The 18,230-nt window shown below is 40.5% G+C and overlaps 1 protein-coding gene across 2 annotated transcripts in view; it reads right to left on the reverse strand.

Annotated features, from left to right (window-relative positions):
• nkain2 (sodium/potassium transporting ATPase interacting 2) overlaps nucleotides 1-18,230 on the reverse strand; it is a 117,720-nt gene that overhangs the window by 21,296 nt on the left and 78,194 nt on the right. For both annotated transcript variants that reach the window (XM_085770255.1, XM_085770256.1), the window contains one exon: nucleotides 12,494-12,694. In XM_085770255.1, coding sequence (XP_085626381.1) covers nucleotides 12,494-12,694 — 201 coding nt within the window. The remainder of the gene's footprint in view (nucleotides 1-12,493; nucleotides 12,695-18,230) is intronic.

Genomic DNA, 18,230 nt, shown 5'->3' on the forward strand with positions numbered 1-18,230 from the left:
TAGAAAAATACTTTATATTAACCTATATTATTTAAATTTCGCATTTTTTGCATGTACGGTATGTATTATTTCCAAACTAGTTTTTATTTTCATTTAACATTCATTTATATGCCAATCAAGAGTGGGTGAGTGAAGGAGTGCAAGAGAAGCACCTGCCCACCTCTCATGTCCAAGAGACTTTGTCCTGTCCTCACAACATGAACGAGGAAGGATAGGATGATAGCCCAGGTTTAATTATTATTATAACCTTTATTTAAATTTGGAAATATATTGAAGAGCAACCTCATTTACTATAATAATGAGGATTAATGATGAGGAAAACTGGTCCATCTGTCACATCTGTGCAACACCACATCTAGGCCTGCAAGCCTGCCCGTCTTGTGAGTTCGGGCTGGGCTCAGCTCACTGAACTCAAGTTACATTAGCTTGTAAATGTGCAGAGAACCTGAGTTACAATGAGCTTTATACTATCAGGAATCAAAGACTTGTCCAATGACAGCTGAATAATCGGAATCAAAAGTCAAGCAATGATGTAAAATGACTGAGGTAGGAATCGAACCCATGACCTTATGATCATTAAGCCTTTACTCTGCCACTCAGCTACAGAGAGCACACTGCTTTCAAGACTGTTGTCATTCATTGTAATGTGATGATGTGCTGCAAACTGGTATGAGTAATCAAGGAGATAACAAACACCTGTAACCAATTGAAGGCGGTGGAGGAGATTCAACATAACAGACAACTTACTTGAATCGAACCAGTCTTTTGGATAAAAACAGTACCACCTTGGGGTTGGCAAACGCCACCTACCCTACACTACAGTGATGATGTGGGTGAAGAGATGATTGAGACTTTGATGAATGTGAGATTTTTTCAATGATGTTTAAAATAAAGAGTAATAGTATAAATTAGCCACACCAAGTAAGAAGAGGACTTTTTTGTGACCTGTGACTATTTTTTGGTGAATTAAAATGAATTAAAAAGCACCTAACAGCAAGTTACAAAGTTGAGCTCCTTCTCCTGCTGCTGTGAAAAAAATACATTGAGCTGAATGAGAGCAAGAGCTCCCCTGGCTGCATTAAAAAATATTTTAAATATATTATCTAAGTCTCTTTGCATTTTGACCAGAATTTTAGCCAGAAGACAAGTGGTGTGTACAAAACTGGAGAAAATAATTTGTCTAGAGTTTAAATTTGTGGCCGTGCTGACAGTTTAGCCAAAGAAACTCTAGAATGTTTTTTTGCCTCTCTCCACTCTGACACCACTCTGGCTCTGCTCGTTAGACGCAATACACACACATTATAAAGCTGAAAAAATCAGAAAAAGTTAAATATTTTAAAAAGTATAAAAAAAAGTTAAATGCCGAAAAGAAATGTAGCCGATAAAGTTCAAAAAAAGCTGCACGTTTTGATATATGAATTGTTGAAATAGCACAAAGTATGAAGGACTAGAAGAAGACCGTAAAAAGGCGGAAGAAAATGGCCAAACAGAAGAACAATAGTGTGACTGCTTCAGCAGTCACACTAACTAGAAAAAGCATTTCCAAGAATGGAAATGGTGTGACTGCTGATAGCAACTGAACGCTGTTGCAGAATTAGCAAATAGTGCAAGCAGTGATCACCATACAAATGTTTGACCAAGGTCGGAATTGAACCCACAACCTCATGGTCATTAGACTTCCACTCTGCCTCTAGGCCACGGTGCACACACAGTTGCAGAGACTGTTGTCTGTTAATGATCTGCACACTGTCAACATCAAGAAAGCTTGAGAGTCAAGCTTGAATGACTTCTGATGATTTCTGTGAATTTCAGGCTGAGAGCAGCAGTTTCAACATGAAGCAAGTTATCAGAAGTCAACAGAGGACAACTGGGAAAATAATTCACTGTAATTGTTGTTGAGGCAAGAATTGAACCAGCAACCTTCAGGTCTCCAGACCAGCAAGCTAACCACTAGGCTACAGACAGAGACAGTATGTGAGGGGTAAAGAAAACCTTTGATAAGAGGATCACTGGCTTCTGCTTAAAAAAAAAAGTAAGGAATCGAACCCATGACCTCATGATCAATAAACCTTTACTCTGCCACTTCGCCACAGAGAGCACAGACATAAGCATGTTTCAGACAGAGTTGTGGAGAATTCTCAGCATTGGGCTGAATGAGAGCAGAGAGCTCCCTGGCTGCATTTAAAAAAATATTTAAAAATTATTATCTAAGTCTCTTTGCATTTTTGACCAGAATTTTAGCCAGAAGACAAGTGTGGCTACAAAACTGGAGAAAATAATTGTCTAGAGTTTAATTTGCAGAAAAAGTTAAATATTTGAAAAAGTATAAATAGTTAAAAAGAGAGAAAAGTAACGCCGATAAAGTTAAAAAAAAAGCTGCACGTTTTGATATATGAATTGTTGAAATAGCACAACACCTAACACACTAACCATATGGCCACAGAGAACCTGAGTTACAATGAGCTTTATACTATGAGGAATCAAAGACTGTCCAATGACAGCTGAATAATTGGAATCAATAGTCAAGCAATGATGTGAAATGACTGAGGCAGGAATCGAACCCGTGACCATATGATCACTAATCCTTTACTCTGCCACTCGGCTACAGAGAGCACACTGCTTTCAAGACTGTTGTCATTCATTGTAATGTGATGATGTGCTGCAAAACTGGTACGAGTAATCAAGGAGATAACAAACACCTGTAACCAATTGAAGGCGGGGAGAGGAGAGCAGAATTCAACATAACATAACAGAATTCTTCCCTTGGATTCGAAACCAGTGACCTTAGGGTTAGCAGGCAGTTACCCTAACCCCTACACTACAGAGGAGTTGTCAAGAAGAGAGGTTGAGACTTTGATGAATGTGAGATTTTTCAATGATGCTTAAAACAAAAATAAATTAATATAAATTAGCCACACCAAGTAAGAAGAGGACTTTTTTGTAACCTGTGACTATTTTTTGGTGAATTCAAATGAATTAAAAAGCACTTAACAGCAAGTTACAAAGTTGAGCTCCTTCTCCTGCTGATGTGAAAAAAATGCATTGAGCTTAATGAGAGCAGAGAGCTCCCTGGCTGCATTTAAAAAATATTTAAAACTAGAAAAAGCATTTCCAAGAATGGAAATGGTGTGACTGCTGATAGCAACTGAACGCTGTTGCAGAATTAGCAAATAGTGCAAGCAGTGATCACCATACAAATGTTTGACCAAGGCCGGAATCGAACCCACAACCTCATGGTCATTAGACTTCCACTCTGCCTCTAGGCCACGGTGCGCACACAGTTGTAGAGACTGTTGTCTGTTAATGATCTTCACACTGTCAACATCAAGAAAGCTTGAGAGTCAAGCTTGAATGACTTAGAATGAAAATTTCTGTGAATTTCAGGCTGAGAGCAGCAGTTTCAACATGAAGCAAGTTATCAGAAGTCAACAGAGGACAAACTGGGGAAAATCATTCACTATAATTGTTGTTGAGGCAAGATTTGAACCAGCAACCTTCAGGTCTCTAGACCAGCCAGCTAACCACTAGGCTACAGACAGAGACAGTATGTGAGGGTAAAGAAAACCTTTGATAAGAGGATCACTGGCTTCTGCTTAAAAAAAAAAGTAAGGAATCGAACCCAAGACCTCATGATCAAATAAACCTTTACTCTGCCACTTCGCCACAGAGAGCACAGACATAAGCATGTTTCAGACAGAGTTGTGGAGAATTCTCAGCATTGGGCTGAATGAGAGCAGAGAGCTCCCTGGCTGCATTTAAAAAATATTTAAAATTATTATCTAAGTCTCTTTGCATTTTTGACCAGAATTTTAGCCAGAAGACAAGTGTGGCTACAAAACTGGAGAAAATAATTTGTCTAGAGTTTAATTTGCAGAAAAAGTTAAATATTTGAAAAAGTATAAATAGTTAAAAAGAGAAAAGTAATGCCGATAAAGTTCAAAAAAAAAGCTGCACGTTTTGATATATGAATTGTTGAAATAGCACAACACCTAACACACTAACCATATGGCCACAGAGAACCTGAGTTACAATGAGCTTTATACTATGAGGAATCAAAGACTGTCCAATGACAGCTGAATAATTGGAATCAAAAGTCAAGCAATGAAGTGAAAAGACTAAGGCAGGAATCGAACCCATGACCATATGATCACTAAACCTTTACTCTGCCACTCGGCTACAGAGAGCACACTGCTTTCAAGACTGTTGTCAAGACTGTTGTCATTCATTGTAATGTGATGATGTGCTGCAAACTGGTACAAGTAATCAAGGAGATAACAAACACCTGTAACCAATTGAAGGCGGTGGAGGAGAGCAGAATTCAACATAACATAACAAGAGTTCCTCCCTTGGAATCGAACCAGTGACCTTGGGGTTGGCAAACATCCACCCTAACCCCTACACTACAGTGGAGTTGTAGAGAGGGGAGGTTGAGACTTTGATGAATGTGAGATTTTTCAATGTTGCTTAAAATAAAAAGAAATGAGTATATATTAGCCACACCAAGTAAGAAGAGGACTTTTTTGTGACCTGTGACTATTTTTGGTGAATTAAAATGATTTAAAAAGCACTTAACAGCAAGTTACAAAGTTGAGCTCCTTCTCCTGCTGATGTGAAAAAAATGCATTAGCTGAATGGGAGCAGAGAGCTCCCTGGTGCATTTAAAAAATATTTTAAATTATTATCTAAGTCTCTTTGCATTTTTGACCAGAATTTTAGCCAGAAGACAAGTGTGGCTACAAAACTGGAGAAAATAATTTGTCTAGAGTTTAATTTGTGGCCGTGCTGACAGTTTAGCCAGAAAAACTCTAGAAATGTTTTTTTTGCCTCTCTCCACTCTGACACCACTCTGGCTCTGCTCGTTAGACGCAATACACACCCATTATAAAGCTGAAAAAAATCAGAAAAAGTTAAATATTTGAAAAAGTATAAATAGTTAAAAAGAGAAAAGTAATGCCGATAAAGTTCAAAAAAAGCTGCACGTTTTGATATATGAATTGTTGAAATAGCACAAAGTATGAAGGACTAGAAGAAGACCGTAAAAAAGGCGGAAGAAAATGGCCAACAGAAGAACAATAGTGTGACTGCTTCAGCAGTCACACTAATTATTATCTAAGTCTCTTTGCATTTTTGACCAGAATTTTAGCCAGAAGACAAGTGTGGCTACAAAACTGGAGAAAATAGTTTGTCTAGAGTTTAATTTGTGGCCATGCTGACAGTTTAGCCAGAAAAACTCTAGAATGTTTTTTTGCCTCTCTCCACTCTGACACCACTCTGGCTCTGCTCGTTAGACGCAATACACACACATTATAAAGCTGAAAAAAATCTGAAAAAGTTAAATATTTGAAAAAGTATAAATAGTTAAAAAGAGAAAAGTAATGCCGATAAAGTTCAAAAGAAGCTGCACGTTTTGATATATGAATTGTTGAAATAGCACAAAGTATGAAGGACTAGAAGAAGACCGTAAAAAGGCGGAAGAAAATGGCCAAACAGAAGAACAATAGTGTGACTGCTTCAGCAGTCACACTAATAACTAGGAAAAAATCCACACAATAACAGTAGTGCCCGGGCTTCGCCCGGGCACTGGTCCCTGCAGCTATTTCATAGCTGTTGGGACCAGTGCCCGGGGCGATTGCCCGCGGCCCTAATGATTGTGTTTTTGTCACCTATATAATGGACTGCTAGCATGGCTACAAATGAACAATTAAAAAAACAGCACTATGACAGAGGTTACTGCAAATAAATGAGAGATAATTAAATGAAGTAAATACAGTACAATTTTTAGCCTGAAGTGTTGTTATACTTATCCATTAGCAGGTTTATTAGTAGATTTTACTGTCATAATGCAGATAAAAACTCTCCTAAAAACCTTACAGATAACACTGGGCCCACAATGATCAAGAGGCCCATAAAAGTGTAGGACTATATTACCCAAGCGCAAAAGTAATGTCATTAAAGTAGAAAAAGATAACTGAATCATCATTCTCCCCTACAATAATCAAGACCTAAACGCTCCCTTAGCAGAGATTCTGAGAACACCTGGAAGTTTTGAAAGGAGCTCGGGGAGAAATTAGCTGAATGTCAAACAGCTGGTGTTCGATAAGGAAGGGAAAACCTGCGCTGTTCTGCATAGCCTCAGACCAAAAAATTCAGGAAAAGCATCATGGGAGGAGACCTTTGAAAAAGAGCAAGGACAGACGCCGGAGGAAGTCGGCTATAGGTCAGTCACCAAGTGACGCAGACCGCCCTCCACCAAGGAGGAAGGGGAGGTTGCATTTTGCCAAAACAATCAAAGTAGAAAGTGCTGACGCCACGGAAACGTCTCCCTCAAGGTCTGTGAAACTTGTAGACCTGAATCAGCTCACACAGGTTGATACACGGCCAACATCTCAGCAGATGATGATGTTATGATGACTCCTGTCCCACTGTCTTCTTCTTGAGCCCCTCAACCGTCCTCGTTAAAGGGATAGTTCACCCAAAATTCAAATTTCACTCATTATCTACTCACCCTCATGTCAACTAAGAGCTGTGAGAATTTTCAGAGTCCTCCGTCCCTTCTCTGAGTTACTGGGGGGTCCACGCAGCAGTATTTGTCCATATAATGGTTGTCAATGGATACCAACTTTCTTCGTCCAAAAAGACACACCAAAAAACATCCAAATACCTCCATACTGCTCGTCTGTAATGTCCCTCTTGTATTGAAGCCCCGACATGAGAAATTGGTCAAAAAAAAATTAAATAAGTCTATATTTTAAGCTTGTTTGTAGTGGAAGCTCCCAGTGTCTCAGTTCACTGCTCTTCCTGTGTCAGTGCAAATCTCTCGTGATTTGCACTGACCGGCGGAACAATTTCGCCTTTCGGGGCTTCAATACAAGAGGGACATTACAGACGAGCTGCATGGAGGTATTTGGATGTTTTTTGGTGTGTCTTTTTGGACAAAGAAAGTTGGTATCCATTGACAACCATTATATGGACAAATAACTACTGCTGCGCGGACCCCCCGTAACTCAGAGAAGGGACGGAGGACTCTGAAACAGCTCTTAGTCGACATGAGGGTGAGTAGATAGAGAAATTTGAATTTTGGGTGAACTATCCCTTTAATGAAGACTCTGTGATGAAAACATGCTCATCTCAGATGAAAGAATCCATTTTTTTGCATCATGGCCCTCTGCAGATAAATTGTGCTGTGATGAAGGTGTCACATCCACTGGATTAAATCTGTTGTTGCTGCTTACAGTCAAATGTTTTGCACCGGTGTCTTCCCCCTGTGCTCTCCGTGAATCATTTTTGATGAGAATGTTTTGTCAGTGAAACAGAGCTGCACTGAAAAATCGCTGTTAATCATTTTCATCTACATTTGTTTGTGCCATTTGATACTAGTATAAAACTCCATGCATATTACAGCAGCAATAAATGAATCACAAATGAGGTAAAAATGTACCAATGTATCAACCTCGCTCACCCGCTACGGATGACTTTTTTTCATCTGATGTCACAGCTCTCATACATAACAATTTTACATCTACTGTCGCTTGTTGCACACTTTTGTTTAATAGATTTAAGAATTTCAGTGTTATTTGTCTTAATCTGAAAAAACAAAACAAAAAAGACAATCAAAGAGGAGCGGTTTTACTTATTCATCAAATATGGGATTAGCGCTGTAGAGCACAGCGGTTGCCTTGGTTGACTGACATTAAATCCTCATGCCATTGTTCTTTCTCTTTCCTTTCCCTTCTCTGATCTTTGAATAACAACAGCTATGAAAACCTATCTGTTCCCAGCGCTGCTTCCATGAATACAATTTGACCCTGACATCACTGTCTGGTGTCAACGACAACAATGTCACATTCAATTCAGTCAATAAAAACGAAAATAAAAACAACACTTCATATGCTAATGACTCAATTTCCTGCTTTGCACACGATGAATGAGGAGGAACCCCAGAAACAGTTTCACTCACTTTTGCTAAGAATTATTTAGAAAATGACCATTATATAAACATGTATACGTGGATTTCATATGAAATCACAGACTGAGTCACACAAATCCAGAGTGTTTCCTTTTGTTTGTGACCATCGAAAACCACTGCCATCTTTGTAATCATTGTTTTTTTCCCTTAAAAATATTCAACATATTATTTCCTTTGCTGTATTTCTATGACAGAAACGACAACACTAAATCAATATAATTATGTCAACATTTTAGTGACCCCAATAACTGAGACTAAATAGAATTGATACTGGCAGATGGCTACGGGTTATTTTTATAGAACCATCTCAACATTTTAGATTTTATACCAGAAATATGTCAAGGGCACGAGGCAATTAGGCGCACAATATATTTGACTATGGGTGTTGGTAGAGTTGGGTATTTATTTAAAAGTGGTGGCAATTAGAGCACATTGTCGCCGTCAGCTTGCTCAGTGTTGATAAAAGGTGTAGCATGAAAACAAGCAGGCATAGCTAATGATCATTTTCTTCATGTGAACCCATAACACGTCATAGTCAAGGTTATTTGACTGTGTGCATTGGAAGGCTTGGAGGAGTGTGTGCAGGTTTTCTCTCCTATCAAAGACAACAGTAGGAGATTTTGCTGATTAGTTCCTCTACTCAGGCTCAAGTTGTGTTAATCACTTAATTTACTTGCTGGCATGAACTCTAGACCACTGAGCCAGCAGGAACCCTCGTCTTAGATTTTGCTTTAGTGATATGTCATTTATAATTATGGCAATCTTTGTTAATAGCAAAAAATAAAATATGATTGCTACAATAATTTTTTTCAAAAACATTGTGTAATTTGTTGTAACAGTCAGGCAGTAAAACAAGTCAGTTCATCAGCGAATAAATTCAACATGTAACCATGACTGCTGCCTGAAGGAGCTGGGTGTGAAAGCTCATTTTCTTTTTACAGTACATAAATGCTCCTATAGCCCTATTCGCACGGGATTAGTTTTACCTGGGGACCTCTGGTAATTTGTAACAATTGTGGAGGACGTCTGTGATCTTAATCCCGTGCGAATGCGCCATGTCAGTAATTTGTAAAGTAAAAATTCCCCCGCAAATTACCTACTATATTTCACCAAAGACCGACATCCCATGGTAAAACTAGTCCCGTGTGAATCTCCATCTTAGTAATTGAGGGGCATTTTTTGTTTTTGTTGTTTTTATTGCGCGCCTTTTCTACTTCTTCCCCGGTTGAAACCATAGCTACTGTACGGGTTGAAACATGGAGGCTGCGGTGGAAATTATGAGCGGCATTTTTCGAAGGTGTTTTAGGTGCAAACACAGGCTCGTATCGGTGCTGGAGACCCATTTGAAGAAACAGCTCAGATCCATAAAAAGAGCAAAATTTAGGAGGATATTGAGACGGATGACGGCGGCTTTCAACAGGCTTAATACAAATGCCATGACGGCCCGTTATTGTGACAACAACTGCACTGTTGCAAAGTCACGTTGCTGCTTTGACATTTTATTTACATTTGCTTCGCACATGGATGTGACAGCAGCGGATGTTACGACGTGCACAGCTCTGACGTCATCGGAGCCTTAATGTCAGTAAATTCGAGTAAAAATACAGACTTCACTTATCCCGTGCGAATGCACCGCAAGAAACACAGACGTGGGGGGGTCATTTACAAATTACCAGACGTCCCCAGGTAGCCTAATACTAATCCCGTGCGATTAGGGCTTTAGTCATGCAGGAAAAATAAAATACCTACAAGAAGTTCAGATCCTACTGTATGGTGCACCACCAGATCTGAACTTGTTCAAAATATGAGTCTGCTACTCAGTATGCTGTAAAGACAATTCAGCTCACAGTCACTGAGCCAGTTGGGCCAGTCCATCACGACTGACCACCCAGCCAAACAACAACATTTTCCACAGTCCTTGACGATGTGCCTCAGTGGCCGTTTTGACTTCCATACAATACTAAAAAGTGCCTTGATTTCTGGAAAACAACTGGCCAACCAGTCCCAACTCTTCCACTGCAGGACATCTGTTAACCAGCCAGACACCCAGAAAATTATGCACACCACCACAGTCACTTTCTGGCCTAACCCAAGTACCCAACCATACCCTAACCCCTCACTTAGTTAGCCAGTCGACTGGTTGAATGTATGTTATTAAGCACCCTGACAGTGTTTCCACCAATTACAGTAAACCAGCCAGCCAGTCAGCCAGTGGACCAGTTAGACTGTTGAGTGTGTGCTCATGAAGCATGACAGTTTTCCACACACCAATTACAGCGAGACAGTGGTACAGCTGTGTGGTGGCTTGGCACTCAGCCACACTATAAGTACCACTATCGATTGACAGAGAGATAGAGAGAGTGCATGTGGAGAGTGGGTGAGAGAGACAGTCATGCTAAGTGAGGGAGGAAGATGCAGAATGAAAAATAAAAGAGGAAGGCAGACTGAAACTCCCGATCTCTGCCTCTCTGTCTGTAATGGTGTAATGATGCATGCAGCCACATTCAAGTGGTTTGTTTATTGCGTATGCGTCTATATTCATATGTATGTGTACACCCAGAAAAAAGCAGAGCAGCAGTACAGAGAAGTCGGATGAGAAGTGACAGGCCTCCTTCATTCCCACTCTTTATTCCTCTCTCTGCTGTCTCTTCTGATCCTGCTAATTATCACAGTTTGACAGTGCAGCAGAGGAAGAAATACAGAGGGCGAAGGTAACAGACAAGCAGAGGAAAACACAAAGAACAAAATCGTTTTTCGCAGCAGTGGAATAAGAGAAAAAGCAAGACGCAAAAATACTGAGCTAGAGTCTCTCATGCAGCTATTCTATGTAAATGAGGGTACGACATTATCCACTTAATGGAGCCTCAATGCTTTGCTTAACTCGACAACACATGCTACAAAGTTCCCCGCTATCCACTGACCAGTTGCAACAGATTAAGAGGTTGGCATAGCTGTAATACACTTTAAAACCCATTAAACCCAATGAGTGTAACTGTATAAAATATTGACTGAATGATAAAATTCACTTCAAAGCACACAAATAACACAATTTAACTGTGTATTACTACTCTCCACACAAAAACATTCATGCTAACTTCATGGCTTTTTAGCAGACTGCTCTAGCGTTTCAACCAAGCGGCTGTTTGGCAGTATTTAGCCTAGTTGGTAGAGCCGAAAGAGCGTGTGGACTTTAGAGGTTTGTTTTGTTGAAAGAGTGTTGACTCTAAATGAGCTGTATAAAAACAGTCAATGGTTTGCTAACTTACTTCCACTAAATGACCAAAAACAGAACCAGTAGATTTTATCAGTTATATCTAGCTGGCTAAATGTTGTCCTTCGGTGGACATATAATCTGTTTCTCTCAGTAGGCTAATGCTCCTCCCCTGTGCTTATCAATTATCATTGGAAAGCTAAGCTAGCTGTTTCCACTGCCTCTTTTTTTATGCTAGCTGGGCTAGCTCCTGACTAGCCTGGGTATACCCATGCTGCATTGCACGCAATTTTATTCGCTCTGCAAGTGAGCCTGGAAACCATGGACCCAATTTTTCTCTCAACAAGGGAGCCAATCACAACGGGGGAGGGGGCAGCAAGACAAGGATGACACACCAAAGCAGTGTTGCCAACTTGGCGACTTTCTCGCTAAACCTGGCAACTTTTCAAACCCTCTTGGTGACTTTTTTTGTCAAAAGCGACTAGCGACAAATCTTGCGACTTTTTCTGGTGTTGTTACAAATGTTTCTGGTTTGGAGACTCGAACCTGAAAGCACGTTATCATGGCTCTTTTCAATGTGCAGCGGGCGCTGTGAGCCGGCCGCCCCCGTCCCAAAGCACTCACCGGCGGTACTGACGTCATTTAGGGACTTCTAGTGACTTTTACGACAGCCAATAGGGACTTTCCTTACTGAGGAGTTGGCAACACTGCACCGAAGCGACTTTGTTGATAGCTTGTTGATCCAACATGGCAGCAGGCGCTTTCCCTATCGATGCAGCGAAAGTAATTTAGGCTGCAGGTTTATTTTGTTTATTTTTGGGTATGATTGATAGGCTATTGTTTATGTAAATGTACGCCTACGTTTTATATGTCATAATAACTACAGATTTAAAGCAGAAGTAAGTGATCCGGTCGTTTTGGCTAACTTCTTGTCAGCTGATGGAGTTAGGTCACAGTTAGGCTGTTTGAGGCTGAACTGTGGGTCAGAAGCTTGACCATAGAAACATAAACAGGAAGTCTTGGTGCAAGGACAGAGCTATTTACACTGTGTTCAAGAGGCACACACTGTAGTTGTGCTTTTGTTGAATGGATGGATGGATAAAAAGCAAAAAAGTTCTTTCTGTTTTTGTAATTCTTTCACAACAAATATGTGTTTTAGACCTGTTTCATATCTACAGTAGCAGCAACAGGTATTAATATTAGTCAGAAGGACATTTAAAGCCATAAACCCAGAGCAGCATATCTACTACACTCAGGTGCTCCAGTTTGAAATTACAGTGCATACTAGACAGTACTTATTTAGCTCAAGTACTTACAGCCAGGAGTATCTGCAGCGAGGAGTGAGCCACCTCTATGAACTGAAAATCCATCAGACAGCCAGATATAGATATATATCGGTGGTCCTCGGGTGCCCAGGAAGGGGGAGGGGTGATGGGTGTCACCCTGCACCCCGGGCCATTCTCCATCCACCAGGAGCGATGCATGGACAGGTTGAAAGTCAGCACAAGGTCAGAGTCCTGGCAAAGCAGAGAGAGAGACAGACAGACAGAAAGTGAGTTGAATTACATCCTCTGACAGAAGACAGATCAAGAACAAGGCAGAGGCAGGCTGAATGTCAGGGCAGGCTCTAACAAAGTTTTAATTAGAGCCCAACTGTTTGTCTGATAGATAGATAGATAGATAGATAGATAGATAGATAGATAGATAGATAGATAGATAGATAGATAGATAGATAGATAGATAGATAGATAGATAGATAGATAGATAGATAGATAGATAGATAGATAGATAGATAGATAGATAGATAGATAGATAGATAGATAGATAGATAGATAGATAGATAGATAGAGGGGTGAGGGTTTGGCTAGGGCTAAAAATAAATCCCAGATGTCTCATTCTGATGATCTGGGATCTCTCAGATTAGATCAGAACCGTACACACGCAGGGTAATGATGAGGACAATAACAGAGAGGGAGAAGAACTTTGGGCGGTGGCTAGAGAGAGAAAGACAGAGTGCAACAAAAAAAAAGAAGAGGAGCTCGAGGGAGGCTTCGTTTTGACTTGGTGTTTCTTAATGCAGCAAAAACTGTGGTATGATGCCTCGAGCCTGAGAGATGGAGGGCTTTGTATTGTGGTGTCAAGGCAGGGTCAGTAAATAAAAAGTTATTGTTACTTGAGGTTGTTTAAGGCAACACAGTTATGATTTGTTCTCCTGATTTATTTCTCCTTGAACAGGGCAACCTCAGAACAGAGAGACCTTAAAACCAAGAGGCAACATTGTTAAAGGGTTCACAACCACGCTGGCAAGTCTGTTAGCGTATACCTCTTTGGATATTGAGGTTGAAATATCTCGGCGAATACTGAGCGGATTCCCTTTGAAATTCTGTCAAATAAGTCACCGTTCCCAGAGGACGAATCTTATTCTTTGTTAACCCACTGACTTTCTCTAATGCTGACAAATGGCTAATATGTCCAGCTCATGGTGTAACAATTCTCCACTAACTAGGCTACTGGATGGATTGATATGAAATTCAGTTTAGAAATTGATGATGGTAATAACGCTGGTGATCCGCTGATTCATACTCAGCTCTCCATAGACTCCAGCTCTTCTCTTGAATTGCTCTGGTTGTCCACCACAGCAAAAACCAGCCCCATTGCTCTCAGGGACAAATTAATATTACAGCTTAAGAATAGCACAACTGACAACCAGTAAATAAATAAACATGCTCTGCTCCCCACTGTTTCAGTTCTGCTTCACAGCAGCACAGAGACCACATACAGCAGCAGTGGCCCCTGCAGTCACAATGCAGAGTGTCTGCTGTGGTTCCTCTTCGATCCCCTTCCTTCTAAGAGCCTGAAAGATGCACGATAAATCAGTTGCCATAGTCGTCTCGGTTTAAATAATGCACATATTAACGACTCCACTTAGCGAGGAGCGACGTAGATCATTCATCAGAGGGCCACGCAAACCGCCCTGACACACACAGACACAAATGCAAACACACACATGTTGGCACTTGCTGCTTGCGCCATTAGTCAAATGAAAAGCTCTTTAAAAGCAGGCTGAATGCAAAATAACTTTCACCTCATTTGCTAATTTTCTCAGAGGTGATATATCTTTTTCCAAAGATACCACAACAGATGTAAAAGCCTTTGATTTTGTTGTTTTTGTTCAAATTATATTCGTTTTTTTTTCTTAGAAAGCCATATGGTAATTTCACTCAAATGGCAGTCAAACTGTAAATGTTAAAGAAAGTATATTTTCAAAGGGACTGTGGCCTTTAACAGCTACAGTTTGCTGGAACAGATAGGCAAATAACCCCAATAAGGGTAGGGAAGCTCATTTATTTCCAACAGGAAGCACACCGTCAGTATTTAAAGTAACTTATTGTGGCGAAGAACCCAAATAGAGCTTTAAGCCGAGCTTTAAATAGACTCTGCTCTTCCATCAACACCTGATTCCAAATGTTTCTACACTATTCCACTTTATCTGCCCCACTTATTCTCCCCCAACATCCGCACTCGACTCTGTCAACTGTCTCCAAACTGCTCATGTTCCTCTCTCTGTTCATTCATATTGAGGTCTCTCTTACCACTCTCTCTACCCCCTCCCCTTTTTCTCCCCTCTTTTTCTTCCTTGGCCCCTCTCTATTTCAGTGTAATGAGTAAATGCCTCATTAGCGCAGAGCTCTGATTAATGCCATCTCTCCTTGTTGTGCTCCTCTTTTTAATGAGTAAAATCTCTCTAAATTTCTCTCTTGCCCCCTCTCAACCATCACTCTCCCTCCGTTTGTCTCTTACTGTCACTGCCTTACTCCAAATCGTTCTCCCTCTCCCTCTTCTGCTCTCTTTCCTTCACCTCTCTTCTTGCTTTTGTTTCTCTGTCTTCCACTCCCCTCACTCTTATTTCTCACTGTTGGGATAGTGAAAGAGAGAGAGAAATGGGGTTGGGTTGGCATGATAATTATTTCAGTACAGTCTGTATCAGTACTTTACTAATGAGCCTCTCAAGCACACACACACATAAACACAAAAGTAATTATCAGTGAAAAGCTGAATTTGGCAAAATGTCATCCAAGACCAAGCAGGATGTAATGCGACTAATGCTGCTACTAATATTCTCACGCTTTCTGAACACCACAAAAGGGACAGAACACCAAGAGGAATGTGTCTGATCTCCGCCCAGCTACTAGTTACTGCTAGACAAAGCATTGACTACTTTTAGATTGTGGGAACAACAGAAGCTGCAACTTAACTCAACTTGAGAAAAATATCAAGCAGCACTAATGAATATATAAAGGGCTTAGTTTGGAACAATTTAAAGCAACACTATGTAGTTTTTGGACCTTAAAATAATGTTTCTAAACTCATTTAAGTGGTAGAAAATCGGTAAATAGGATGAATCGTGCTGCCACTGCCGCCTGAGCGAGGTCACGCCGTCTGCAACTGCACTCAGTAACACAGCGCCACGCTGGTCCTGGTACACCGCAGTTCCACTAGAGACCGAGCTCAAACCTGGTCTCCCTTCTCCTCTCACTAACACACACATGAGCGCCCTGTACTGGGCCGCATGGCCAGCCAGCCTCCCCTCCCCTCCCAGAGCTCACTGGAGCTTTTCTCAGCACCGGTACTGGCAACAGTACCGATGGAGACGGCATGGCAACAACATGGCACCGACACAGTCAATGACGATGGCGACGGCATCAATGGTGATGGTACAGCCGGTACCAGCAACGGCAGCGGTAATGTTGGCGGCACTATGTCCCGAGCAACAAATTCACGTAGGCTGCTGTGGGGACACGGTAGCAGACAGTCACTCTTCTCACCCAGAGTACCAGTACCACAAATCCTGCATAATGAGGCTTCAAAGAGTTTGACAACAAAATATGTGCAATTTTTTCAGAGAAAAGTTCTAGAAAGTAGAAAAAGTGAGCGTTGTCTCTGCTAAAAGATGTTTAACACTTGCTAATTTTGCTAGTCAGACTCAATAAGCCTGCTTTGAAGAAATAGTTTGACTTATTAGAAAGAAAGAGTAAGATGAGAGGCTGGAGCCCAATCTCAAATCTTTATGATTAATATGAAGCTATTAGCCAAGAGGCTGTTAGCATAAATGACGTTAGCTGTTGTCCGAAGTTAACAAAATCTGCCTGCTAGCACCTCTTAAACTCAGTAACACTGTTGCCTGTTTAAATTGTCCAAAGTGTAACATTTTGTGTATTATAATTAGTGAGCTTTCTAGTTTAGGTTTTAAAAAAAACAAACTAGGTTGGACACATCCAAGCTAGCTGATTTTCAGTCTGTATGCTAATCTCAGATAATTGTCTCCCCTAACTCCATTGTACCTGCACTGAAGCATCATCAATGTGAATGTCAATGTCATATTGTCTTTGTGGTTACACTTTTCAACATCAATATAAAAACCACCCAATCTAACAACAAAGGAGACTGAGAACAGCAAGGTGGACCTTTATGTTTTCCTATTCCATTACATAGTGTCTGAAGATCCTGCGCCAGTGCACGAGTTTATTGAGGTTACAGGGTCTGTAAAATAGACTGGTAATAAAAAGAAAACTTTCATCTTCTTTCTATTCATCCGGCTGCAGTGAACCACCACAACAAACCTTCTCCTGCACAGATGGAGAAAATGTGATATTAAAAAAAACATATTAGAAATTAAGCCCATTATTCTGAAAAAATATAGCAGAAGTGTTTGAGAGATAATGCTTTTATAATAACAAATAATCCAAAACATCCTGCACAAAGGATTTGAAAGCAAACTCAAATTACTCCATACACACCACTGGAATACAAAACAATTAAATTGCAGTCGTGTCTATTGATGTATCGATTTTTAATGATGGAATTTGTCTACAATCACAGCAACTAATCCACCAGCATGATGAATCCGTGGCTTCAAAACTATTTTGATAAATATAGATTGTCATTGAGATATTAATCTGCCTGGTGATTACTGGTCTGTTTGGCTTGAGACCTAATAACTTGTTTCTCTAATTTTTGACTATTTCTCAAGTCTCCAAATTTCTCCACCCCTTTCATTGCATCTCTAACCTCTCTTGTAATACCTCTCTCTGTCTCTCTCTATCAGACACACACAGAGTCCACATTTCCAGAGTGCTAGTTGAGGATCATGCACTCACGCTCTCAGGTCTTTGTCTCTGACTGTGGGCTAGTGCCGCTTCAGTGAACCACATCTGTTTTTCCTCTGCCTTTCTCTATATCCCTCCCTCTCATTCTGCCTCCGCCTTCTTCTCTCTCTCTCTCTCTCTCTCTCTCGATTTCCCCTCAATTTCCCACCTCTATATTTTCCTTTGTCTTCAACTCCCATGAGATGTAGAAGGATGGAGAGGGAAAAGACCACTCAGAAACAGCCTTTCCTCTGAAGGTCTGGTCAAGAGGGGAACAATGCCACTTTGATGCTACCTGGTACTAGATTCGACACTAATGTGATGGTTTAAACAATGCACAGACAGTCTGAGAAGAAAACACCTACAAAACTAAACTCTGAAGCCTTGCAAGTTAAGAAAAATGGGCGTCTAAATCTGATTAGAGCAGATATGACATTTATAAAACTCGTTTTTTTCCAAGTCAATTTTGACAGACTGAAATCGATGGGTGGATAGATGGATGTTGGCATAAGGAAGGGAGTGCTGGTTTTTCCCCATGACTGCTTCAGCATCTGCTCTGTGGACACGCACACACGCACATACACAGAAACCAACAATCTAACACTTTTAAAAAATTGATTAAACATATAATTCAAGCTCCATCAGTCATTTAATGACACATACACACACACACAGACAGCATATAAAACACTGAGTGACATGCTGACAGGCCCTAACCCTAACTCTACATTTAACATCAGCCAGACATTCAGACGTCCAGTGGGCAGCCACAAATTCAGCAGATCATCAAACTAAATGGCAGAAAATCAGGGAAGACAATATTAGCTCTATTCTCTCTAAAGTCAATTTTTCACTCTATTTAACTAAACCTCCATCTCTATCTGTGGCTTCATCTCCTTTTCTATTA

Source organism: Trachurus japonicus, chromosome 24 (genome assembly GCF_045865225.1).
Source record: "Trachurus japonicus isolate A0001 chromosome 24, Traja_1.0".
In the NCBI taxonomy this organism is placed as follows: Eukaryota; Metazoa; Chordata; class Actinopteri; order Carangiformes; family Carangidae; genus Trachurus; species Trachurus japonicus.